The 27,085-nt window shown below is 39.1% G+C and overlaps 2 protein-coding genes across 2 annotated transcripts in view; both read left to right on the forward strand.

The window, feature by feature from the left end:
* plcg2 (phospholipase C, gamma 2) overlaps nucleotides 1–16,148 on the forward strand; it is a 37,539-nt gene extending 21,391 nt beyond the window's left edge. Inside the window, exons 16-33 of the mRNA XM_037682686.1 lie at nucleotides 406–504; nucleotides 666–835; nucleotides 942–1,142; nucleotides 2,407–2,529; nucleotides 3,379–3,559; nucleotides 3,782–3,847; nucleotides 3,924–4,033; nucleotides 4,164–4,260; nucleotides 4,353–4,425; nucleotides 4,855–5,027; nucleotides 6,787–6,889; nucleotides 9,990–10,193; nucleotides 11,039–11,178; nucleotides 11,308–11,416; nucleotides 13,338–13,505; nucleotides 13,711–13,799; nucleotides 13,873–14,030; nucleotides 16,015–16,148. Of these exons, the coding sequence (XP_037538614.1) occupies nucleotides 406–504; nucleotides 666–835; nucleotides 942–1,142; nucleotides 2,407–2,529; nucleotides 3,379–3,559; nucleotides 3,782–3,847; nucleotides 3,924–4,033; nucleotides 4,164–4,260; nucleotides 4,353–4,425; nucleotides 4,855–5,027; nucleotides 6,787–6,889; nucleotides 9,990–10,193; nucleotides 11,039–11,178; nucleotides 11,308–11,416; nucleotides 13,338–13,505; nucleotides 13,711–13,799; nucleotides 13,873–14,030; nucleotides 16,015–16,057 (2,307 nt within the window). The 3' untranslated portion in view covers nucleotides 16,058–16,148. The remainder of the gene's footprint in view (nucleotides 1–405; nucleotides 505–665; nucleotides 836–941; nucleotides 1,143–2,406; nucleotides 2,530–3,378; nucleotides 3,560–3,781; nucleotides 3,848–3,923; nucleotides 4,034–4,163; nucleotides 4,261–4,352; nucleotides 4,426–4,854; nucleotides 5,028–6,786; nucleotides 6,890–9,989; nucleotides 10,194–11,038; nucleotides 11,179–11,307; nucleotides 11,417–13,337; nucleotides 13,506–13,710; nucleotides 13,800–13,872; nucleotides 14,031–16,014) is intronic.
* A 1,641-nt stretch (nucleotides 16,149–17,789) lies between these two features.
* LOC119415541 (plasmolipin) lies at nucleotides 17,790–25,602 on the forward strand. Its single transcript, XM_037682687.1, has 4 exons — nucleotides 17,790–18,025; nucleotides 21,469–21,642; nucleotides 23,120–23,236; nucleotides 24,832–25,602. Exons 1-4 carry the CDS (start codon nucleotides 17,861–17,863, stop codon nucleotides 24,937–24,939), a joined length of 564 nt encoding a protein of 187 aa, XP_037538615.1. The 5' UTR covers nucleotides 17,790–17,860; the 3' UTR covers nucleotides 24,940–25,602.
* Nucleotides 25,603–27,085: the final 1,483 nt, after the last annotated feature.

Consider the following 27,085-nt stretch of genomic DNA (forward strand, 5'->3'; position numbering starts at 1 on the left):
GTACTTTTCAAAATATTTACTTTTACAAACAGATATTTTCCTCATAGAAACACATTCAGATCCCTTCAGATCTTTCAAAAACTTTCTTCTCTTTTCCTGTTTCAGCAGTTTAGCTATTTTTGTTTTCTTATGCTGTTTTTATTGTTTACATAGCCTTTTGCTCCATTTAGCTTCTAGCTAGATAGTTAGATAAAATTTTAGCTATTTTTAGGTTTTAGCCAGTCTTTTGCTACTTTTAGTTTTTAGCTAGTGTTTTGCTGTTTTTAACATATAGTTAGTTTTTTGTTTAGTTTTTTCATTCAGTGGAAATTCCAGGATGTAACAAAAGTTAGGTTTCCCTGGAAAGCCACCTGTGATGACAGCCTGTTTTTCATGCACATTAAATCGACTGTCTGTTTTTATCAGCGGTGGAACAAGCACTACTGTGTGATCTCTGATGACAAGCTGTACTATGCCGAGGAGTACGAGGAAGAAGAGGAAGATCCCAGGAAGGTACGAAGCCCCGTTCAAAACACAGTTTCATTATTGTCAAACTTCAAAAAGTAAACATCAGTGGGTGAAACATTTTGCATATTTAAAAGTGTGTTTTCTCTGTTGGTCAATCAGTCATCAGCACTGACGTCTTTGTTCTTAACTCATAAATGTACGTTTGTTTTGGTTCTCAGTACCAAGACTTGCACTGCACAGAGCCGTGGTTTCATGGTCACATACAGGACGGCCGGCTGATGGCTGAGAGACTGATCCAGAACTACTGTGCAGAAACTGGAGGACAAAATGGCACCTTCTTGGTTCGAAACAGTGATAGAGTTGCCAATGACTACACCCTCTCGTTTTGGTATCTCTTTTTTTGTGTGTATTTGTGGTTTATGTGCAGTACAATGCGCTGCAGACAGATGTGACTCGGGTTGCATAAATTCACCTGCTGTCCGTGTGTCCTTCAGGCGCAATGGGAGAGTCCAGCACTGTCGTATTCGCTCCAGTTCAGAAGGAGGCTACAATTTCTTCTACCTGACACCAAACCTGCATTTTTCCAGCATGTACTCTCTGATCCAACACTACAGAGAAACACCACTGCGCTGTCAGGACTTTGAACTGCGCCTCACTGAAGCTGTTCCAAAACAAGACCCTCATCTGCAGGAAGGGTTCGTCCCACAGCACCCACAAATCTCAGAAACACAAAAATTACAGAAACAAACAGCATTTTCTGGACAATGCAGTGTGGATGCTGAAGGACAGCTTAAATCTGATAAAGAAGCTAAAACTAAAGTGTTAAAAACACTAAAAGCAAAAAGAAACAGGGTGATATTTAACACGTACAGAACAATAGCTAAAAAGTAAGAAGGTAGGTACGGTACGTAAAAGCCCAAAAGTGCAAAAGGTAAGCTAAAAGTAGCAAAAGGCTAACTAAATACTCAAAGTAGGATAAGGCTAGATAAAATTTAAAAGAAGCAAAAGGCTAGTTAAAAACTAAAGTATGACAAGGCTAGCTAAAAGTGGCAAACAATCAGCAAATAGTAGCGAAATGCTAGCTAAAAGTAGAAAAAGATTAGCTAAAAGTAAGCTAAAAAGAGCAAAATATTAACTAAGCGTAGCAAAGGGTTAGTTAAAAGTAGAAAAAGGTTAAGTAAAATTATCAAAAGATTATCTAAAAGTTGTTAAGTAAATGTAACAAAGAAGGGTTAGCTAAAAGTAGTAAAGCACTACCTAAACAAATCAAATTTAATTGAAAAAATGATAGTGGCAAAGCATAACTGACGTATACTAAAGAAGCTCAAATAGTAAAATAATAGCTATAAGTATCAAAAGGCTAGCTAGAAACTGAGAGTAACAAAACTAGGACACTGTTGCAAAATGCTAGCTAAGAGCTATAAATGGCTTAATAGTGTTTAGAAAAAGTTCAATATTTTAAAAAGTATACAAAAAAACAAAAATCAGACCACCCGTCACCTGAATGAGTCTAACGTTTTGATATTTAATTGGCTACAATAGCACAAAGATGCAAAAATAATCAAATGTTTGTGTTTGCATTTAATGCATCATGTTTCAGTTCTATAAAGAAAACAAATATATCTGTATTTTTAAAGATTTGTGTGCTGCTTTTATTTTAGGGGGGTGATTATGACTGATATGACTGACATGATTATGATTTCATCTCTTTTTTAATACCACACTTCTTTCAATCAGTCACATGTCATTTTCACTTTCACTGTCACAATTTTACTTTCATAAATCAACAGACGAGTCAGATCGCCTTCCACTTTTCTGTTCACTGTTTAATACACAAATGTAAAACCAAAGTTGTTTTTTTAGCTTGCTGCCATTCTACTGAGCAAATCCTACTTTTTCATAATCTACCACTCACAGATGACATATGTCATGACGTATGTTCTTGTTTGTTCTTTGCAGGTGGTTCTACAGTAATCTGAGCAGAGGGCAAGCCGAGGATTACCTGCTCAGGATTCCACGAGATGGAGCGTTCCTCATCCGACAGCGAGAAGGTGAACCAGACTCCTTCGCCATCACGTTCAGGTAAAACGAGGAAGGAAATTCAAGAAACTCCTGGGTTCTCAATGAAACAAGTGGTACAATTCACACATAAGATCTGGTGTCATGCTTCGTTTTTCTTTTTTGAGCTTTTGACAATGTCTTTCAGTGATAACAGTACTTCCTACAGGCTGACTGATTTGAGTAGTTTAGTTTAGTTTTATTTAAACCTTTAGTTTCTGTTAACTACCAAGCACAGTCCTGTTTTTATCCAGACTGCCAAGAAGGTTGGAGCTCACTTTGGCCAAAACCTGTAGCATGCAAACTTTTAACTAAGACACGTTTTTAAGCAGGATCAAATTTTCTTTTGATCATTTTTGTTGTAAAATAAAGCCCAACAGTCAGTTGCAATTACAAATCACAGCAGTCTTACTTTAAATTTTAACTTCAACCTAGTTTTGAAAAACACCATTTAGGTAAAAAAAAAAACAAAAAAAAACATTAAAACAAGGTTTCCGTGTGGACAGCAAGCTGAAACGATTAAATGAAAAAAACTTTGTGTATTCACACAAGCTTATTAAAGTTTTATTTCAGAATTTTAAAAACTTTCTTACTGTTCCAAAACACAACCTATTAAATTGTAATACTTTTTGGGAAGTAATATAATTTCAAACATCTTCAACTTAAAGTTTTGGCATTTCTTTTCCAAATGTTTGACACCACCCACGCTAATTAGACAATTATGTCAACAAGCTAAAACAAAACATTTTTTACCACATCTTGCTGATTTTATCTAACCAATATAACATTTAATGTGTAATCTTGTTGAAAATTTAGTTATTTTTTTTAATTTGCCTGATCTGTGTGTTTTATATTGTTCTCTCTGTCCTTCAGAGGTGATGGTAAAGTAAAACACTGCCGGATCCAGAAAGAGGGAAACGTGTACCTACTGGGCACCACTACAGAGTTTGAGAGTCTCGTGGAGCTGGTGAACTACTTCAGGAAGAAGCCGTTGTATCGCAAAATCAAGCTACGTTACCCGGTCACGCCTGAGCTGGTTGAACGCTTCAGCCATGTGAGTTTCTGTGAGAATACCAGAGAAAATATTCAAAACTATGAGGATCTGAGAATGCTTACATTGCCAAAATTCATGAAATTGTTGCTTATCAGATCTGTTACCGTGTTATTACATTCTATCCTTTGCAAATATCTGTATAATCCAAGCTAAAAAGCATGTGATTCTTCAAATTTCTTGGCATGCTCACCTTCAGGCCTAACGATGGACTTTTCCTCACAGCATGAAAACAGCGCTGACATATATGCAAAGACGTACGTGGAACCCAATGAGATCGAGGCCTCACTGGTGCGTAGCTCTTCGTTTGCTTTGGTCATCTGTTTGTTTTCTCCAAACCTGACATTCATGCTTGCATCTCCTTCAGCCCCAAAATACAGTTAAGGCTCTATACAGCTACCAGGCGACGAGACCAGATGAGCTCAGCTTCACCAAAGGCGCGCTGATCCACAACGTGTCCAAGGAGAACGACGGATGGTGAGTTCACACGTGGCATCGCTTTGGAATCTGGCATTGGGAATAAAAAGGCAGTGATCTGAGGCCTCCTGATCCTTTTGACCCATTTGGACTGTTTCGTCACAAACAGTTCTCATTCTGCACATGCCAGGTGGAAAGGCGACTATGGAGGAAAGATACAAAAGTTTTTTCCTGCAAACTACATAGAGGAAGTCTTCAACAGCACCCAGCCAGACACTAAAGCACAGGTGGAGATCAGAGCTCAGGCTTCAGCCACACTGACGGTCAAAGCAGCAGCAACTGTGTCTAAATGATGTGTGTGCGCTTCATCTTTAAACAGGACCTGGAAGACAACCCACTTGGAGAACTCTGTAAGGGTATTGTGGACATCTCTAAGTGCAACATTCAGACCAGTGAGTTTTCATTCACACTGCTGTTTTTTTTTATTTTATTTTCAAATATTTCCCTTATAGAAATACATTAAGAGTGCATTTTTTTTAAACTGTTCTTTTTCTGATTTGCTTCATCAAACCGGCTCTGTTCTTGTCTTCATTCTGATGTTAGTTTTTAGCTGCTGTTCTGCTACTTTTAGCAAATTCTTTTTGTTATTTTTAGCCTTTTTGCAACTTTTAGCTACTGATCTTATACTTTTAGCTTTTAGCCAGCCTTTTGCTACGTTTAAAACTTATTAATAAACGAAAAATGTTTGAAAGTGCAGAATTGAAGCAGAAAGTGAAAAGCTTCTTATATAGTTTTGGATGTTTTTACTGGTGTTGTATGTCATTGAGTGTTTATAGATCCATTTTCATCCCGCTGTGCTTCTGTTTGTCCTTTATTTGTAGTGAAAAATGGTAAAAACGGGAAGACCCATGTGTTGGTCCTACAGAACAAGGAGCACGATGACATGGCGTTCGATCTGGCCACAAACTCTCTGGAGGAGCTGTTTGATTGGTACCAGGTGACCTGGGACATAACTCAGAGAGAAGCAAGCAAACAATACAAAAAGAAACAAGAGGTGAGTTACTCCAGCTCATTAAACATTTTATGTACAGGAACCACAACCAACATTACAAATATGATAAATTCGAAGGCACAAACATCAGAAACAGTGTGGCTACAAGGAGACAAAAATCTGTTAATTAGACACAATGGCTACATAAACATAGCACAAAAGTAAGGAAATGTGTGTTTGGTCGATTATTTTCTTGTTGTGACAACACTTCTGGGCAGTAAATCTTATAACATTGAGAACCCTGTTTATTTCCCCTTGAATGAAGCAAAATTTGTTTGGAAAGTGTGCCGATGAACACCAAATTTTCTCCGTCAAACAGCTTATTCTGCTATGAAATCTTGTTTTCAGCTGCTGGTACCCAGGTGCTAACAATCAGGATTGGTGCTTGATTGTCAGCAACTAGTGTTTATCAGAGGCTATACCTCCAGAATGTAGGAGTGGATGGAATGGCCTGCCTGCAGTCCTGGCCTCCACATTACTGAACACCTGAAGGATCAGCTTAGGCATGCTGAACGTTCCAGAGTGACCAACACAACCTTATTGCTTGTCAAAAGACAAAAGCTGATTAAAGAACAAGATGTCATTCAACAGAAGTGTTTGATCAAGCTGGTGAGCAGCATAAGGAGGATGTTCCAAGCTGTTTTGGCTGTGTATGGTTCTTCCACGCCCTGTGATGGACTTGCGACCTGTCCAGGGTGTACCCCGCCCCTCGCACAGTGATTGCTGGACATGGGCACCAGCGACCCCCGTGACCCAAAATGGAATAAGCGGGTAAAGATAATGGATGGATGGATGGTTCTTCCACATGCTACTGAGGCCCCAGTTTGTTAAATAAACAAGCTGTAAAATAGCCAAAATGTTATGTTTCTTTAGACTTCAATTGTCTAATCCATTAAACACTAAACAAGATTTCGTAGCAGAACAATCTGGCATTAGCGGAGAAGATTTGACAAATAATTCATGAACGCTATCCGCATATTTAGCTCTGCTGCTCAACCGGCAAATGCATTTTCCTAACAAATGTGGCAACATTTAAGGAGAAATAAACAGGTTTTCCAACAGTATAGTGTTTTTTGCCAAGGAACATCGTTACAAGATAGAAATAATTAACTAAACACAAATATCCTAATGTTTTGTGCTTAGTTTAGTTACCCCAAAATATCACACAAGTATCAGTATCAAAACCAGAACATACAGTATCACTAGACAATGACAGAGGTACACAAAGAGAAAATACATTTTAAAAATGTCAAAAACTCCTCTACAAAGAAGCTCAAAATCCTGAAAAGACTACTACAAAGAATCCCCTGCAAACAGAAGAAACAAAATGATTGCAAGAAAACAAAATAGACAAAAAATCAACACCATTTTAAACAACGACAAAGTGACTTCAGTGACGAGTACTAAAATAATATACAATTTATTACAAAACTACTTAAGAGAGACGCAAAGTAAAGAACTGTACAAAAGGACTGCAGTGAAAAATAAACATGACGAGGCGTAAAACTTTGCTTTTATTTTTCTTTCAGAGGGATTTTTCTGTGTGTACGATGATCTTGGTTCTCTTAAACGTTTTCAGAAGTTAAAGACAGATGAAGGTCTTTGTGTGTCAGTCAGCTCACTGGGTGCTTTGACACTTTACACTCAGCCAATTTCTGTGGAATGCATTAAATGCCACTGAACCACACAAGAATGTTTTCACCGGTGGTCTCTTAACATGAGTGTACAAACAGGAAGTGGCTGCTTTTCTGTCCCAACGCAGATGAAACAGCAGGAGGAAGTGGAGAAGAAGGCAGAGGTTGCCATGGAGATGTCGGACCTGGTGGTCTACTGTCAGCCACGCAGCAAGGAGAAGGACCGCTTTGGTAAACACACACTTTACAAACTGTACACAAAGTGACACAGCGGAGGTTCTTTTCCTACATGGGTTGTGTAATTTATTTAGTTTTAGTTATTTTATCCTTCAAAATCGGAATCTTTCTGATTGAAACATAAATCTCTGAAGCTGTGGTTATGAAATAAATCATATGCGTAAATCAGTATGACCGCAACATTAAAACCACATGCCTGATGTTGTGTAGGTGTAGCTCGCAAGAAAGTGGCAGCAGTCATCTTCCAAGCTGGGCCCGGACCTCGCTGTGGGTCAAAACTGTTAAAAGACTCTTATTCATAAAAATAAAAGCAGTAGTTATCATTGGATCCAACAGTAAAAGGATTGTTGGGTCTGTGTTTGCGTAATTCCTCCATCCATCCATTATCCTTACCTGCTTCTTCCTTTTCGGGTCACTGGTGCCCATATCCAGCAGTCACTGTGCGAGAGGTGGGGGACATCCTGGACAGGTCTCCAGTCCATCACAAGGACACATAGAGACAAACAACCATTCACTCTCTCACTCACACCTAGAGACAATTACCAATCAGCCTTACATGAATGTTTTTTTGTCTGTGGGAGGAAACTGGAGTACCCAGAGAAAACCCACACATCCACGGAGAGAACATGCAAACTCCACCCAGAAAGGTCCCCGGCCGGGATTCAATCCAGTGACCTTCTCACTACCAACAGTACCACCCCTGTTTGCATAATGCCTTTGTTAATTTGTATAAATGTTGATTCAGATTTGCACTATTGTTCTCATACTTACAGTTTTTTCCCATACATCTTTTGCATTAAAGCTACTTTCACATTAGCTACTTTGTTCTATTTTAATCATTCTTAAATCAGAACCTTTAACTTTTATCGGGAATAGTGAGCTAATAGTTTTAGCATTTACAATGTTTATACTCTGAAATATTCAAGCCACTGTAGCTCAGTGGTCAGTGTCTCAGTCTCAGTCCAAGGTTGTGTCAGGAAGAACATCTGGCGTAAAACCATTGCCAAATCGTTCATGCAAGAAAGGAAAGCAACAACATACTCTGAAATGTTTAACTTTATTTACAAAAAATGTATTTTAAACACACTGAGATTTCTTTGAACACTCTCCGAAACACTGTTCACTGAAATCCATTTAAACACATTTGCTCTATTTTGTCTTTTTAATTCTACTTTTAGCTGCTGTCTTGTGAATTGATTCTTTTAGCTACAGTTTACACTGAATTTTTGCAGAAAATTAAATTCCTCTTGTTGGCTTATTAGCAATATCTGTATACATTAAACAGAAACATTTGTGATGAGAATAATAATAATATGTATTCTCCACTGATTGTGTTTAAGAAGCTGAAAAGTTTGAAAGTGTTTGGGTGTAATCTTAACAAAGCATCTGTATTAATGCTGATCAAAGGCTCCTCGGCGCCGTAAAGAGATGATCAGGGAAGATGACATTATAGTTTTTATGTGTGGTGTCTCGTCTCTCATTTTATTTTTTCTGACTCATCAAGCAGCCAGATGTTGCCACATGCAACCACCCTGATCTAAAATAACAAATAAAAACCTGCAGGCGCGTCACTAAACCTTCTTTCATTCAGGACACAGTGTGTTTGTCTGCATTTGGCAACATTGCAGGTGGAAAAGTGGCCATTGACATCCCAGATACACAAGTTCAAAAGCATTAATAAAAGCAAAACCAATTAAAAACTGTTACAAAATGAAACCTAAAGAGCTGAAGACACTAGGATATCTTCTGATAGCTTATTTGTAAGGCGTTAAAGATAAATTTGCATGAAGGGAACACTTATACCGCCTTCCCACAGCAACACATCACATATTAAGTAAAAATGGTAATATATTTATTTTCTGCAATAAAAGCAAATGCAGTTTGTTTAAATGATCCTCTCTCAGAATGTTTTGAACTTCTCTAACTGCAAACTGAACATCCAGGCGCAACAAAGGTCACTGTGTGCACATCAGAGTTAAATTTATTGCTGTGATTTGATTTTGTGACCAAATATAGTCATCAAATATATTGTGGGCATAAAACCACGGTAAATAGTGCTTTATATGTATATTTAGTCGTTTGCTACCACGTTAAATCCTAAAATATTTGCTATTTTCTATTTGTGGTTAAGGTAATGAACGCATAAGGGGAAGAGGTGAAGAAGTTACCATCACTTGTATGTAAATCAGACTTTACTGAAGCGTGACGGAAACTGAAGGAGTTCAGATGGCAGAGAGGAAACCTGACAAATTTTACACCTCTGGACTTGTTTTTTCCATCGTAAACAGTTCAGCTGCACGTCTTTAACTGAGTGCCTGTCACTGCGGCAACTTAGTTTTATTCAGCTTGGAGCTACTTTTACTTTTTAATGTCACAATAAGTTGTTGAACAAACAGGTTACAACCAAAACTGGAAGAAAAAACAGCTGAAGACCAGAGCGCTTCTTAAGACCAGACAGTTTCCTGTCTTACTACTGTGCATCCAAACCACAACGGTTTAAACAGAGCTCTGCTTCTGCTGTTAAACGCTACACCTTTATTGTACTGTTAGATGATTTAAGTCCTGAAGAAATCAGTTATCAGATATAAAGTTATATCATTTGGCCTAAGTAAGTAAAGACAGTTTGAAGGAGAGCAATAAAAAGCACCAGTAGTCAAATATGTGATCACGGAGCAACACAAACTGGGCAAAGCTTAAACTAACATCACCTTATTGGCTATGAATTGTCCTTAAACACCAATTTAGTTTCAAATTTAGTCACTTTCAGTGATTTTAAAGCTTTAAGGCCAACAATAAGCAGGAAATAATACATGCAGCTTATCATAAACTGTAAAGGAGTATTTTGCTATTAAATCTTTGTTGTAGTAGTTACAAGTAAAGAAACCCTGCTATCTCAGTTTTTCAGTTTTGTGCACCGGCTGCAGGATTTATTTCTGCCACCAGGCAACATAATCAGTTAGAAACGTCCAGCTAAGACGACGCTTTAAACAGCATTTTAAAAGATAAACTCCCCTCATCTACTTCAAATTAGGCAGCAAAGGTGTTCGGAATGACCATGTGCATCTCAGCTAACTGCTTTTTCTTTTATCTGCAGAGAGGTACACCTACAAAGAGGTCCGCTCCTTCATGGAGAACAAGATACCTGGAAAGCGCCGCACCAGGGACTTCCTGCAGTACAATCGCAAAGCTCTGAGTCGTGTCTACCCTAAAACTCAGCGCATGGAATCCTCCAACTATGACCCCTACCCACTGTGGGCGGTGGGCTGCCACATGGTGGCTCTCAACTTCCAGACTGCAGGTAGGTTCAACTGTTCGGGGTCCACGCAGCACTTCTGCACCCTGTGGGAACAACGCAGAACCAGAGTGATGAGTCTATTCCAGGAAATATCTGAGTCGCCAGCAGAAACATACAGATTTATTAAATGAGCAACTGTCTGTTGACTGACCACCTATGACTTCAAGGAACTCAGACCAAATCAAACGCAGCCAAAGTTTAATCTACAGTGTAGTTCAAATCAGGTTTGTTTAAATGAAAATGATGTTGAAGTCGTTAATACAGAAAAATTCTATATTTAGAGAAGCAAAAGAAAATGTTTGCTTCATCATGTCTTGAGCTAAATGAGCACTTATGAGAAGAAAAATACAAGACGAGAGCGATGGATCAATCAGAGAGATAGATGGGTAATAAAGTGACATATTTCCATCCATCCATTATATACATATATATAGGCAAATTTCTAATTAAAAGAAATTGCTTTCTGCACTTTTGGGGTTCAAAATATTGTAGATTTTTAACCCTAAAAGGAATCGGGGGGAAACTAAAGTGAGATAAATTGTTAAAATGTGAATGTTTTTTGTAGGAAAATATTAAAAATCACAATAACTGAGATAAATAAGTTTATTTAAAGTAGATTCTTAAGAAAATATATGTTTTATCTACTTTATGTAAGCTTCAGACGCTGCGCAGGTTGACATTTAAATTGATGGAAACATTTGAATGAATCAGTAACATGTTTCCTTCTCTCTTCGAAGGAGTTTGATTCATACACTTTTGAATAACGTTTAAATCCTGGTTGTCTGAAGTGTGAAATGAAACTGTGTGTGTGTAGATCAGTGGTTCAGAAACCATACGTTTCCACCCAGATAAATACATGCAGCTGAACAGTGCCCTCTTTAGCCTGAACGGATGTACCGGGTACGTGTTGCAACCAGAGTTCATGCGTTTGGATAGCTACGATCCTTATCAGGAGAAGAAGATGGTCAAGTACATCATTAACGTCAAGGTACTGCAGCCACAAACACACACTCCCTGGTGTTTCTGTCACATCAGGTCGACACAGTGTTTCCTGTCGGCGTGTCGACCCGCAGGGGTGGAGAACTTTATAAAGACAGGTGTGTTGGCTTCTCCACAGGTGATTGCCGCCAGACACCTTCCTAAACTCGGCCGCAGCATCGTCAGCCCATTTGTGGAGATCGAGCTGTGTGGACACACAGAGGAGAAGTTCAAGACCATCGTTTATCGTAAGTGGTTTAGGGAGGAGGGGGCAAGACTGACACTTTCTGAGGACACAGAAGAAGAACTACTGATTGTATTTCCATCCATCCATCATCTTTACCCGCTTCTTCCTTTTGGAGCCATGGGGTCACTGGTGTCAATATCCAGCAATCACTGTGCGAGAGGCAGGGGACACCTTGGACAGGTCTCCAGTCCATCACATGGACACATAGAGACAAATGAGACAAACAATTCACACTCCCTCACACCTATTAGAGTTACCAATCAGCCTAAAATGCATGTTTTTGGTCTGTGGGAGGAAACCAGAGTACCTGGAGAAAACCCACGCATGCACGGAGAGAACATGCAAACTCCACCCAGAATGGCCATCTGGCCGGGGTTTGAGCTGGCGACCTTCTTGCTGAGAGGCGATAAATAACAGCGCCACCGTGCCGCTCCTGATTGTATTTGTGTTGCCAAAAAGAACACAGAAGTGACAAAGTAGTTATACTTAGTGCTTTGTACACTAGACTGTCATGTTTAAATCAGATTTAATTAATGCTGCAAACTAATTGAAGACGTTGCCATCTACAACCCACAGTACCTGTTGGCACATTTGTTTTGTTTTAGTTTAGAAAAGCTGTTGGTGTTGATTTTGCTCTTATATTAGTGAAAACAATATTTTTCAGTTCTGATGCTGGGGCTCATATTTGAGCAAATTCAGCCCAGAAGCAGCTCCTGAACCATCTCCATTTACCTCCCCGTTTATTTGAACAAAAGTGTTTTACAATAAATAAGAAAAAAATCTGCATTTAATTAATTCATCTAGACCAGGGCAGCATTTTGGTACCAGGGAGCAAAATTTAGTTATTTAAAGAAATCAAAAGGATGCAGAATGATTTGGAAAATATTTGCTTTATGACAAATATAAAATAAATGTTCAAGCTTTTTCTAAATAAATAAATAAATAACCTGTTTGGAAGTCTTTAATATTCAGTCTACTTCTGGACACAATAACTTATCAGGCAAAAACAAAAAGTTGTGGTCTATTTATGAAAAGTTTTACTTGTGTTTGTCCAAAATGTTTCATTTAGACTAAGTTTCAATGATAAAATGCAAGTTTTCATCAACTTATTTCAAAGTTGTTGTTTTTTTAAATTAAGGATATTGGGGACCAGGTGGCAATTGATGGCCCTTGAACCATATGTTGACCATGTGTGACAGTCTGGGTTTATTGTCACAGACATAGACAAGTCACAAAACCCCAGCCTTTAAAACCTCAGCATTTTTTTTAAACCAATGCTATTTAAAAAAAAAAATAACTGCATTGTTTATAAAAACAAAACAAACATTTTAGCCGCTGCCTTTCATGCTAACCTCCTAAGCTCGAGATTCCTCTCAGCTTCTGTGTCTCTACACAAAACAAGTCCACTTTCTTTAGAGCAGAAACCAAATTTAGCTTCATGCCTTCACTCAAGTGAAACCAGGTCTGATGTTGTGTAAGACAGAGGTGGGGAGGGAGCCCATTGTGACAACAAATAGGTCTTTCTGGGGTGGGGGAAAGGTTTCCTCACCAATGTGCAGCAACATGTCATTTTAAATATCATGCCTTCTTACTACCAGAAAGAATGAACTGTGATGAAACAAAAAGTTCACATTCATCTTTTATTATCTTTATGTCCGTTGCCCTTAAAGGTAAAGTGCCATTAAAACACAGATGAACGTGTTCAGTAGTATTTAAACAGTGATCATGCAGAAATCACCTTAAAATAATAAAAATACACAAATTATCATGTAAATGATATGAGCCAACAGTTTGCAGCTAAGAGGAACTGAGAGGTCTTTTAAAAATAACCAGCTGTAGCAGCTCTTGTAAATTTAGGGTTATACAAAGTTTCTTTAGGTTTTAAGGACTGCTTGGCTTTTGTTTTTCAATGGTGACTACAGGTGATAATGGTCTGAACCCAGTGTGGAAAGCCCCGGCAGAACCCGTGGAGTTCAGCATCTACGAGCCAGAACTCACCTACCTTCGCTTTGTGGTCAACGAGGAGGACATGTTCTCAGACCCCAACTTCCTGGCTCAGGCCACATTTCCTGTCAAAGGCCTCCGCTCAGGTGGGAAATCACACATGCACGAAACTTAAAGCGTTGCTCATCATGAAACTAAGAATGTTGCGGTAACATTCTGTGTACATCTTTACCACGATTTATCGACATACTGTAAATATTTTTGATGCTGGACAGTTTTTTGTGATATTTTGGTGTGCACAGTGGTCCTTGTACTGCGTATGAGTTGTTTAGTTACTTGTTGCTTCTGCAGGTTATCGCTCTGTCCCTCTAAAGAACGGCTACGGTGAAAACTTGGAGCTGGCCTCTCTGCTGATCCACATCACCGTGCAACAAGCAGGGGTGAGCAAACACACGCCGAGGTGACGTCAGTGTGGAGCGGCGGCCATCCCTGACCCGCTGCTGTTTGTTTCAGAGAGCGGAGGAAGAGCTGTACTCGTCCTCCAGCCAGCTGAAGAAGAAGCAGGCCGAGCAAAGCGAGCCCTTCTTGTACGACACGCACACCAACCTCCAGCGCTCCTCGCAGCCCCGCCCACCCAACCACCTGGTGAGGGAGTCCAGCGAGAGGCACAGGTAACATTAAGAGCTCCGCACTTCCAGTGAGACAGCAAAACGTGCAATAAGCAGTTCCTCTAGTCCAGGGGAGGGCCACATTTATTCCAGAGAGACAAATAAAAATATTTAAAGCAACTGAAGGGCCGCATAGAGAATTGGAAAATAACTTTTCTTTAAGATGTATAGAGTAGTCCCTCCTTCATTGCAGGTATTACGTTCTGGACCCCCACCCCCCCCCCCCCCCCCCCCCCCCGGCAATAAATGAAAAACCACGAAGTAGGAACGCTATATTTATTTTAGTATTTATATATATTTTAAGGCTTTATAAACTCTTCCCACTCTCTTGCAATGTTCTAAACTCTTAAACCTATGTCATTTTAACAACATACATACAGTACTGTATATGTAGCTACTAAATTTTACTCACCAGCTCTGAAGAACAGCAGCTTGGTTCCGGTCCGACTCAGTTCTGTTTTGGCAGACCTGCCCTGCCAGGCCCTCTGGCTAGGGATAGTCCTGGTGGGCTCCAGAGAGAACGCCGCACCTCCAGGTGACGCCTCCCCATTTGGAAGGCCTTGTGTGCCAGCGGGCGGCACTCAGATTCACCGATGAGTCTGGAGGTCCGGTTCTGGTCCGGTTCTGGTCCACTTCTGGTCCACTTCTGGTCAGCTCACTACAACCCTTGAACACAAAAACACTTGAGTGAGCCGGACCTTTGGATGGCCAGCACGGGACCACAAGGTGGTCGAGATTGAGTCCAAATCTGTATATGGGAAGTCCCGGTGGACTCTGGAGAGAAACCCGGACCTCCCGGCGGCGCCTCCCCTGCTCGGAAGACCTCGTGGGCCGACGGACTGCACTCAGATTCACCGATGAGTCTGAAGGTCCAGTTCTGGTCCGGTTCCCAGTCGGTTCCATGTGGCTCTCTGCATCCGCTGGACTTTATGGATTGGATCAAAACATTCCCTCCATTTCAGCAGAAGGCAATGGGGCTTTTGGGTTGAGCACTGTGGGATTCTGGGAAATGTATTTGTTTTGAGTGGCAATGCAGTGTAGGCTTATTGCGAGGAAACTACAAAGTGGCAGCGCCTGTCCGAAGTTTTTTTTTTTCATTAAGTTGTTACTGTTCAGTATCTCGTACTGTCCCAATCACGTGAGTAATATTAAAGTTGACAATCATATGTCTTGTACAATTTATTTTCCCGTGTACAATCTTACTTTGGAAAACTGTGAAAGTCGAACCGCAAAGTAGCGAGGGACTACTGTAATCTGGAAGACTTTTCAGGCTTTTTCTTGTTGTAGCATAGTTGGCGTGCTTGATAAAAACATGTCTCTCCAATACTCTTTAGGATATAAGACATCCTTTTTGTAAACTGGCTTTTTTGACAATGGAGTTCTCCAAAATGTGCAAAAGAATATTAAAAAAATTAAGTCTTGGAGGTTCCGTTTAGTTCAAGAAACACCACGAGCTAAAAATAAGTTTTAGTTTGTTGTAATCCAAAGTTTTTCAATATATTTGTCCAAGATGTTTACGTTAAACTTCCTTAAGATTCATTAATAAAATTATGGTTTTAATCCAGTTATGAAAAGTTGTTTTCGTTTCAGTTAAGTATTTTAGGGGCCACATTGAGATTGTCTAAGGGCCACTTTTGGTCCTTGGGCCACATGCTGCCCACATCATGCTTTTATGATAAATGTTGTTTTCAATGTTTAGCCTGTGTTGTTTTAGTAATTTCAGGGGATTTGTTTTATTCAGGACCTCTTGTTGTTACCATCCTTACCTAACTTTGCTGAATGGAAACATATCCATCAGTTTTATAGACAATAAAAAACAGACATGCATCTTATGACACATCAGGCCAGAAAAGGAGAAGCATGTAAATGTAACACATTTATCATTGGATCTTAGTTCGCAGCACAACAAGACCAACAAAATGTAGCTTAAATGACCCAGACTGTGTTTGTATTTTAACTTTTGTCCTGTGGTTTTATTTCACTTTAGGGTAAAAGAGAAGAAGATAAACAACAGTAAATTTTACTCCTGAGGCCTCACCTGTCCACCTGTCTGAGCGACAGACGTCCAACTGAAGGAGCTGAATTTGTCATCGTCACACCCAAAATGACAACAATCGAATGTTACCTAGAACTATTATTTATTTAAGAATTCAAGAATAGCAACTTAAGGATATAATGTTTTTGCTGGTATTAAAATGTAAAAATAAATAGAAACCCTTTAAGGAAATGTTACTGCCCTTCCAGACAGCCAGCGGCGTCCACCTCTGCTCCATCTTTAATCAAACTGGAGGTATTTATTTTGAGCTAAACCACCGCGGTTACCTGGAACGATCATTTCACTGCAGCACAGTTGTCTGTTCTGCTGCTTCTGTTCAGTTCTCACTTCTGAGATTCATTTCAAGTGAGTGAGACTAGTTTAAGATTTTTTTTGTTTGTCTGTTTCATTTTACCAGAGATATTATTATTATTATTATTATTATTATTTACATTTTTAATGCTGAGAAAAGACTTATTAGAGATTCAGTCCAAGGCTGTGAGAATGTTTCCGCTACTTTAATGAATTTTTTTTAGCTTATTTGTGTCTTTATTATGAAGCAATTTAATAAAGTGTGCTTATACCTCTCAACCATTCGTTCCAATTTGATCTTATTTAATTAAATTTGGCATCAGACTAGTTTTAATTCTGAAAGATGTCCGCTGTTTGACATTATACACACATTACAGTATAGTCATATAGTCACATTATATTATTAATAGTCTTTTTTTGTTTTCAAAGATCATTTAGCTGTGGCGACCATCATCAATTGTATTGGCTCCTAGCATAAATCAATTACAGATAAGATAATACAGATTACAGATAAGTATCTTATAATAAGATAATATATTAAACCAATTACAGATAAGATAATACAGATTACAGATAATTGTTCATTGAAGGATTACTTCCTGACAGTTTCTTTAAAATCTATCCAGTGGTTCATGAGATATTTTGCTAACAGACATGCTTGCAGAGTTAACTCCCAATAGTTAATGCAAGAAATTTTCACAAAGGTTTTGTGTAATCTGTTATCGCTCAGACTGTGGGTTTGGGATTAGCCTCAGCTACTACCACACCAAACTTCAGATCTAAATATGTAAAACTGAGTCTTTTTGTTTCTTTAAGACGGCCACCTTGAATCAGGTTGTCTCCAACAGATGTGGATATGCCTCCAGCAGTTACTTTCTGCATCATGAGCTATTACTTTCTGCATCATGAGCTATTTTGCTGACAGAGAAATAAACATGGTTTTTGACAATAATTAATAAGACTACAGCAGCCACACGCAGGGGGCACCAGTGATTCATTCGTGAGCATTTTTTTTTTTATGTTTTTGATCCTCCTCCCAGCTCTCCAACATGTTAATGAGTTACCCAGGTGAGTGGCTTCTGAGAGCCATATGGGAGGCAACAGGGGAGGCGGGTGAGATAAGGGAGATGATGAAACCCTTCACATGATTGTTGGGGTGTGTGAAAGAAGAAGCCACCATTAGTCACCTGTCGGAGCAGGTGGAAGGACGGATAGATTTCTGAAGTTTCACTGGATTATTTAACACTTTGGACCCTTTTTTCGTCAAGAACATTATTTTTTTCTGCTTTACTTTTACCAAAATTAAAAGACTTGTTGTTGCAGCCAACATAGGGACTCACTCAGTTCAGGTTTTATCTAAAGACTAAAAACTCCTGAATAATTTGTCCCATCAAAGTATTTTATTTTGAGACCAAATCTGGTCTTAAGGCATTTATCTCCGGTTCTGGTCTGTCTAGAACTCATCTTTCAACAGAGCTGTGGGACAATGGCAGACTTTCCATCCAAGGTTACCACAGAAACCAGCTCCCCCCACTCTCAGAGCTCCCAGCAAGGGGGGAACAGCCTCCAAGGACTTGCTGCCAGCATCACAGCCAAGGTGGACGTGTCCTTCCTCCGAAGTGTCCCATCCATCCTCATGCTGGCTGAAATAGTAGGTATCACACCTGCAGAGTCGAGACGGTTCGTCTCATCCTGAGCATTTCATTGCATTGTTGACCTTGTGTTGATTTTGCATAAACCAAACCAGAACCTGCAGCTCTGATGCACACACCTCTGCAAAGTGGAACATTTCACTTCAGCACCTTATTTTGTTTAAAATGTATCACCAGATTTTCCCACTAAGGACATTAAAAAAGGACTTAAATATACAAAAGCCTCTGCAGATTCAACATTTCCCAAAACATCTCCAAAATAAACGTATTAGCTTTTACATGATACTCAGATAGTGGATATTAATAATCAAATGATGCTTTGTGTCGTGTGTGTAGCTCAATCATGTTTTACTCATAAAATGCAGCTCTGATATCTCAGAAGGACCAGGGAGGAGGATCTTTGTCAAAGAGCTGTGAGCTTTAGCAGACAGAGAAACATGCTATATATTTGTATTCCCTCTCTTTTAATTTGGAAATTAAAAAAAGTGACTTTGTGTTAAGAAGCTCCAGTTTGAGCGTCATAAAAGTCACATTAATCAGGACGGATAGTCACTCGAACAGTCAGGAAGTGAAGCTCTGATTTCTAAAAAAGAAACTGATAAGGATTTATTTTGTTTGTTTGTTTACCTTGCTGAAAGGTTGCAGGACAGGAAAGTAGGGAAGTAAGTAAGTAGTATCTGTCAAACCGAACACGTGACTGGCTGAATGGCTGGAAGACCTTTGTCCCCTGGAGGCCCCGGCCCCACCTGATTGCTCTGATCCTCATATTCAGCACACAGGAATGGCTCAGTCTTGAACAACTGAAAGCTCCTTGATCAAATATAGGCGTTTCCACACCTGACTCGCAAATGTTAATCATAAAATCATTAATTTTGTGGAGAAAAGCCTAATCCAGGTCTCTGCAACTTGTGGCTCTGGGGCCATATTCAAATCTCTGGTACCACTGCTGCTTTTTGAAGCTTTGACCAAAACGAACATGAAATTTAAAAACTTTACACGCTTTAAAATTACGCCATTTTACATCAAAGTGGGACACTTAAAGGAGGGCTCACACGGGCCTGCAGAGTTCAGTTGTTTTCATTCTTATAAAAATTGGTTTAAACTATATATTTTTGTCCTTTTATACATGAATGGTAATTTATTTTGTCCTGAAATGTAAAAATATTGTTAAATGTTAAAACTTATTATTTCTTTTTGACCGGAAAACTCCACCTTCAACGAACTGAGAGAGTGGCCCATGGGCCACCTGTTGATAATTACAGTTGTAGCAGTTTTTTTAATTTAGTGAGCAAAGGTGCAGGAATTACTCTATTTTTTTTTTTTTTTTAAATCGAAAAGGTTGCAGACTCCTGGTCTAAGCGCTCCCAGAGACATCCTGCACCACGACATAAAGAACATACCACTTTTCTGCCTTCTCAAATATTTACAGCACCCTTCCATTCCTTTTATTCATATTTATTTCCATCCAGGTGGGTCAAGGGTTTATCCAGTTAACGCCTTGTTTATTAGGCAAAGTTTACACGAGCAAACGATAAATGAAATTGAAATATTTAACTTAAAATCATGAATCTTGATGTTTTCAGTGCAAACAGGGTTTTCCAGCTTGTTTAAAGACAGAAACTTGATTTAGCTCATCTTTAAGCGTTTTAATGGGCGTTAACGTTTTTGCACAAGTGAACGTTGACTTGCGATATTAAAACTTGGTTAGTGAGTGAAACAGGTTCAGGAGGGAGTCACGAGGATCCACAAAGAACTTATCATCTGATCTACACTCTTAAATGTGCATTACATTTTCTTCCACTTACTGTAAATCTAAATCAACACAACAGTCACCAAATGAAGAATAAAGTATGAGGATGAACACAACAAGTCATTTTCTGGTGTTTTATATTTCATTTTTGGAACCGATTAATGAAAGATATATATATAAAACAAAAAAACGCAGATAGATGCGGAAGATTTAAGATAATAAAGCAAAATCTCTTTGCTCACAGTTGATAATGTCCATCACATTATAAATAACAGGTAAATGAAAATAATATATATTAGCATGCTGGTGTAAAGTGCTTTTTGCATCACCAGATCTGTTTAAATCCAACTTTCTTACCAGAGGAAACAACACAGTCAGCAGAATCAGAAAGTTTTTGGCACGTTTTAGTCATTTTATATGTAAAAATGAAATATTTGTTGTGTATTTGTCAACGTACTTTCACATCTGTCCTGCACAAACTTTGTTCCAATCACATTGTTTTGGGCACATTTTTAGGACCAAACATGTTTTGATCCACCACATGACTGCACAAAGCCATCTGCTGTACAGCAACCATTCTCATGTTTCAGTCCTCCAGCTCCTTTTGCAATATTGATTATTGTTATTATTATTCCTGTTAAAAATCCACATGCATAATATAAATGTTATGGTTAGTATTTATATTATTACTCTTTAACATTGTAGTTAAAGCAAGAGAAATGTCCTATTTAGACAAGTGTTTTGTACAGGTCAAATGATGTAACTGTTAATACGTGTGTGGGTGTGTGTGTGTGTGTGTGTGTGGTGGGGGGGGGGGCATCAGATGTGTAAAAAGAGAAACATGACCTCCACGTAAATAATGGATCATCGTTTTATGTCTGTCCTCATGGGACAGAAGCAGAGACATGCAGCATTGTGTTGCTCCTCTGTGTGTTTCTGTCTGAAGCTCTAAGTGACCCTTTGGTTTAAGTCACACAGACGTATGCTGCAATACGACAAAATAACTTTTAAAGAAAAGACTTACACTTTATTTTACCTGTACAGAAAGGTGGCAGCTCGGAGGCGCAGTGGTTGGAGCTGTCACCGCTCTGTGAGCAGGTCACAGGATCAACTCTTGGCCTGGGGGCTTTTCTGGGTGGAGTTTGCATGTTCTTCTCATTCATGCATGCGTACTCCGGTTTCTTCTCACAGACTGAAAACATGCATGCTATTGGTAACTACATTGTACTTAGGCACGAGTGAGTATGAACGGTTGTCTCCATGGCTATGTTCACACTGCAGGTCTCAATGCTTAGTTCCGACATTTTGCTCAAATCTGATTTTTTTTTTTTGCCTGGTTGTTCTCATAAACATTAAAATGCGACCTCCATCAGACTCCAGCGTGATCCGTTTACAGTTCTGAGGCGACCTCTGCAGCCGCCTGTGAATCACCCTATCATTCAAGTCAGGTGTGTCAAACAGAGAAACATGTAAAACATGCAGGACTGTGGCCCCCCAAGGACCAGCACTGCCTCTGAATGGCCACTCAGATGTGTTTGTGAAACAATTGCTCACATAAAAGAACAAATAGCAAATTTTAGCTTTGCTTTGTTTTAGAAAATGCCCTATCATTTGTGGAACTGGTGCATGCTTTTGTTTAAAAATGTCTTCATGACGAGAGCTGGTTCTTCTTGTTCCGTTCCACCTCTTTAGGTTCTGGGGTTGCTCCACTGGGCGCTGATTGCCAGCACACCTTACAGGATAGAGCCAGCGTACGGCTGGGTGATGTTTGTGGCCGTCACACTGTGGATCATCACCACCATCCTCTTCTTCCTGATCCTGTTCAACATCCAACGCCTGCTGGCCTTCGTTCCCTGGCCCCTGGTGGTACGGAGAAATTTTAGAAAATTTATTTGAAGTGTGTCAAATCAGCTGCTGCCAGAAATTCAAACAAAACTTTGTAATAATCTAAACTAAGAAAAAAAAAAATGTATAAAGGTCAAAAGAAAGGTTAAAAATGTCCAAAGTGGCTCGTTGCCATGGTAACACCTGTCTGTCCCTCCCTGACAGCCAAATTAATGAGAGGCAGACGCAACACGCAAACTGAAAAATAGGCCTCAAACAGTCGCTGTGCAAAACCCAAGTCAGACGTTGGAAGTTCTTGAACTCTCTTATGAATTTCAATTTTCCTGAAATATTTCCTGCAGGAGAAATGAGAAGTTAGAAACGCTTCTAGTTTTAAAGAGAATATTTAGAGTTGAAATATGGCAGAGGTCTGTGAAAACTTAGGTGCACGCTTTGCATTCTGGGGAGGATTCAAGAGAAAACCCTAAGCACTATAATAGTGAAACTGGGTGAAATAAGACAAAACTGCACATGTTTTAATGTTTAACTATTATTGGTGTAAAAAAAAAGAGGCAGTAAGAAGTTTCATATGTTCGTGATTAGAAAGTTTCAGGCAGCTCAAAAGTTAATGTGATTACATTTTGTTAAAAAATATCTATGAAAGTCATAAAACTTGAGCTCTCATTGCGTAAAAACCATAAAGGATATTGAAATGTCTTTTCAGTCATATAAAGTCCAACTTCCTGTGACCTGTTTAAATTTTAAATGTTTCTCCTGAGAAATGCTGCTGTGTTTTCTCATCTGTTGCAGCAAAGCCTCGTTGATTTCCATCGTTTTTTTGTCTTGCGTTTCATTTCTTTTCCCGCCTACACTGTGCAACGTTCTGCTACCAAAAGTCACAGCGCACTGTTCCCAAACGAGCTGGTGTATAATTTGCCAATTTAGTGTCAAAGTTGCGTGACAAAATACAGGATGAACATTTTAAACAGGGTAGTAATTTAAAAAAATCTTATTTCACGTGTGAAAACAGTTTTTTATTGCCAAGATCTTATGCTCTTCCCAATCCAGGTCCAAAAACAAACACTGAATTCTCCACATCAGACTGAAGAAGTCTTTTGGATGAAAGATGAAACGTTTCTACAATTTTTTTTTTGTTTTGTTTTGTGTTTTTTGAACGTCCAGATGAACTTACTTAACTTTTTTTAGGTTTTTCTACCTGGATGATTCAGCATGCATCAGGAGATCTCCACACCAGTGTTTGCTGCTTCTTTTTTTTTTTTTTTTCATAGAAGGCATAATTTCAGCACCTCCTTTTATTCAAAGATTTGTTGTCAAGACATTAAATAGCTGCTTTTATTTTTAAACAGCTTTTGCAGTTGCTGAAAATATAGTTATAACGATATGTCATAAACAGTCGGTTAGTTCAGGTAAGAGTTAAATGAGGTATTTTCACCAAAAAGTATGAGAAAGTGAAGAAAAGTGGGAAATACTGTAAAAGTGCTTCTTTCCTTTCTGACAGGTGATGATGTATAACGGAGTTGCCACGGTCCTCTACCTCACAGCTTTCCTGGCCAATGCAGCGACTGTGAAGACCTTCTTGTTTTCCCTTTTCTACGGGCACATTGGAGCCGCTGCTGTAAGACTTCAATACAACTCTCACACGCACACATTGTGTGTATAATACTAAAACGTATGAAAAGGTACAAGAAGCACTCACATGATGAGCTTGCGAAGACAAGTCCTTGGAGGCAAAGAATGGGCTTTCATCAGCAAGAAATCTCACGCTGGAGAGTCTTGTTCCATCTGTTTTTATTGCAGCCTCTGTTTGGGCGTGTTTTGCGTGTTGATTTTATTTATCTGTAGCAGGTAAGATGGACACCTTTAAATATTAATGTGTGAGAGGGATTAAGAACAAGATTTCAATTAGCCGTCTCCACCGCTAACAAAAAGACTCATTAAACAAGAGTTATAGTTCTCATGGTCCGGTTGAGGTTAGACCAAGTGCAGGCAGACGCAGGGACCAGGAAGTGTATAAAAATGAATTTATTAATAACCAAAACAAAGGCTGACGTGGCGGCAAAACATGTTAAACATGGAGGGAAACGGAAAATGACACACTGAGATAAAACACAGAGGACCTGTTCAGAAGAAAGAGCTGACATGGAGTTGAGAATAAGAGGGAGAGTGAGAAATGAATGCACCTGGGATGATTACTAATTACAAACAGGTGTGAGTGATAAGTGGCTGGAGAGACTGAGGAGGAGGTGATGAGTGACACGGAAACACAGCGTCACTTAAATCTGGACAAAATTACACCATAATACACAAACTTGTGCAGAACTGTCTCGTATGATCTGTTAGCGCTTGGAGTTCGTGTTGTGATTTCATGTAGGCTAAGATCGATTAGCTGTGGCAGCCATCTTGAATTAGATTGACTTCAATATTGTAGTTGTTCTATAAGTTTCAATAAAATCCATCTAGTGGTTCATGAGATATTTTGCTAACAGACATAAAATGTTGTATTCTATAATGATGTAGATTCTCAGTCACACTTAGCTAGCCATTTTTTGCCTTTATAGCTTTTAGCTTCAAGCTACTGTTTTGCTGCTTTTAGCCTTTGGCTATCCTTTTGCTGCTTTAGTGTACCGCTTCTTTTAGCTTTGGTTTTCTCTAGTTCATATTTATGTTTCGACGCCTAAAACATCAGAACGCAGCCGGAGGAGGTTCTCTTGTTTTACTGTGGCTGAAAGCAACGCAGCACTTTAGTCCTTCACAGCTCTTTTATTGAGGCTAAAGTCTGTTTTGTTTTACAGCCATGGTAATATTTAGCACATGACTTGATTGTACATCCAAAACGTGGACGTTTTTGTCGTCTTCCAGACGATGCTTCTGGTTTTGTTGTAGAGTTTGTGGTTTTGTCAGAAGCAGCCCCAGAAGGCAGAGCGCTATGACTCCAGCTCCGTGTTAAGTCTGGCTCCGTCCTTCTGATCAGCGCGTGTTTCATACCTCCGACACACAAACTCTTATCAGCTCCAGTTTACAGTCTAAAGCTGTGAGGTGTTTTACCAAGTTACTGGGAAAATGTCTTATGATTGATGGAGTTAAAACACAGGTAGCTTGAGTTGTTGGACAACTTAGATGTATTTATGTCAGCACCTGAAGATATCAGACTCATCCACTTCCTGTCCCTGCTTCACATTCCTAAAGACGTCTCTTTGTTGGTCTGTCCAGTTCTTCGGTGCGTTGTTGACCCTGGCCTATGGTGCGAGTGCTTTCTTCGCCTACATGGACTGGAGGAGCGACGGGGGAAACGCAGCCACCGACACGGTGCCGACCTAAGGACTCCGTGGAACCTGTGATTCCCCTGAAGGAAGAGATGAGACTCAACGATCAACACTTCGATCACTTGACAATTACTGCGGATGCTGCAACCCCCAAACTTCAATTTTCACTCCATTGTGACCAAAACAACAACATATCTCTTACTGAACATTAGTGGAGCAACATTAGAGGCTCTGATGGACTGAATAAGTGTCTTTAACGATACGAGACTTTGCAATATCCACAGAATTCACGCTCCGAAGTCCTTTCAAGGGCGAGGTCAACTGGGTCAACGGTGACTGCATCGGCACACCTTCAGCTTTTACTGACAAGTTGATGTTTTACCTGAGCTTTAACTTTTGTCTGCAGTTTCCTGGAGTCTTATCACGTCTGATTACTAATTACAATGTCAAACCATAAAACTGCAGCACGTCCTTACACTGATTTTTGTGCAGGTTAGCACGAGAAACTATATAGCAAAGAGATTTTTTATACGTTTGGACGTTGGTCTTTTCTTATTTTGCTCTGTTTTATTGTGGTTAGTAGAGGAATCTTTACGTTTAAGTCAAAGTTAGTTCACTCAAATGCAGTTCAGTCATGGTATCAGGTTGAATTAAAGGCAAGTCAGCTTGTTTTTATATTTGTGAGGACATTTGCTTCTCTCGTGAGGAGTGGTTGAATTGAAAAAGCTTCTTGGAAGAGAAATAAAAAAATAGAAGTCCAGCTGCCTTCAGTTCAACTTGCTTGTTTACTCAAACATAAAAAAAAAGCCTTAAAATGAGAACATGTGTGTGCATGCTCCCAAAATACTGAATAGAGATGAAATATAAAAATTGTATTAACTAGGCATTAAAAACACAATCTTGTTCAAACTGATGCAAATATAACATTTAAACTATAAATTATAAGAAGTTTTTTTTTGTTTCCATTAAAGGAAATAAATCATAATTTATATCATTTTATTATTTATCTGGAAATTCACTGAATCAAACCAAATGTTGATATTGTTTTGTCCATTAAGAAATATATGTCAAATTTTTGTTTACAGGAGTTATAGTTTTCTAAGCCACCATTATAGTTCACATTAAATGCAAAATTACATTTATTCACACAAATCTTTTTTTTAATTCAAGATTTTTTAATAAATTAAAAAAAAAAAGATAAACAGCAAAACAGGCAATATAAACTGTATCACATACAGCACACGTGTCAAACTCAAAGCGCGGGGGCCAAATGTGGCCCTCGTTGACATTTTTTCTGGCCCCCAAGATGATATGTTAAACATAAAATACTTTTATCACTTGAATTATTTTAGTATTCTTTGATTATGATGTGTAAAGTGCAACAGAGACCAATCAAACTCTTGTTGAAGAATATGTGACCAAGAGAAGATGTTGGGTATCTGACTCAAGTTAATGTAAATTCTAAATTGGCCCTTAGTTTGAACCAAGTTTTTAATTTTGGCCCTATTTTGTAAATGTGTTTGACACCCCTAACGTACAGTATAACCAACACCAAAGAAAAAAATAAATCCCTCACCAATCACTGCCAAATGGAAAGGGGGAAAAAAGAAAGTAAAATAGCCATGAGACTATATTACATGGAATGAGTTGTGACGTCAAAGAGACTGGAACTGATTCAGGAAAAGCCCCCAAACTTTCTCAAATTCACCCTCTTTCTGTTGGAGTGTGAATCTGATTTTCTCCAGCTTTAAACAGGACATGATGTCGGCCAAACACCGAGTGCCTCCACCTGAGCAGAACGGCTCGTCTGGCCAGGAGAGAGGTGAAAGATATTACATGCTGTTGGTTTTTATTTAGATACGCCACCACTGCACTAAAACCATGGATATACGGAGCGATCCGATGTGGTGATATCTCCGTATTCTTCACATATACGTACAATTTCCGGGAAATTCCGTATCGCATCCCCGGCAGATTCGGTTTTCGGATATCCCCGTATACGGACACAAATGGATCCTAAAAAAATCCCAAAATCCGGATACTTATCTGCGGCAGATCCCGAAAATATGTGACTCTGTTATCCCTCGGGATTCCAGCTTTAGATCTCTTTGCATTCTTGCCGCATCTTTGACGTATGGTTGGTTTCAGATTCACGCATATACGTGACAGATGTCTGTCGGATATTTACAGATTTTTATCTG

Source organism: Nematolebias whitei, chromosome 10 (genome assembly GCF_014905685.2).
Source record: "Nematolebias whitei isolate Nwh7 chromosome 10, NemWhi1, whole genome shotgun sequence".
NCBI classification, from domain to species: Eukaryota; Metazoa; Chordata; class Actinopteri; order Cyprinodontiformes; family Rivulidae; genus Nematolebias; species Nematolebias whitei.

Bases quoted from the DNA above. Each gene is read 5' to 3' on its own strand.
- LOC119415541 (XM_037682687.1), top strand. From the start codon at position 17,861: ATGGCAGACTTTCCATCCAAGGTTACCACAGAAACCAGCTCCCCCCAC. The intron at 18,026-21,468 runs GTAGGTATCACA...CCACCTCTTTAG, and splicing joins TCCTCATGCTGGCTGAAATA to GTTCTGGGGTTGCTCCACTG. The intron at 21,643-23,119 runs GTACGGAGAAAT...CCTTTCTGACAG, and splicing joins TCGTTCCCTGGCCCCTGGTG to GTGATGATGTATAACGGAGT.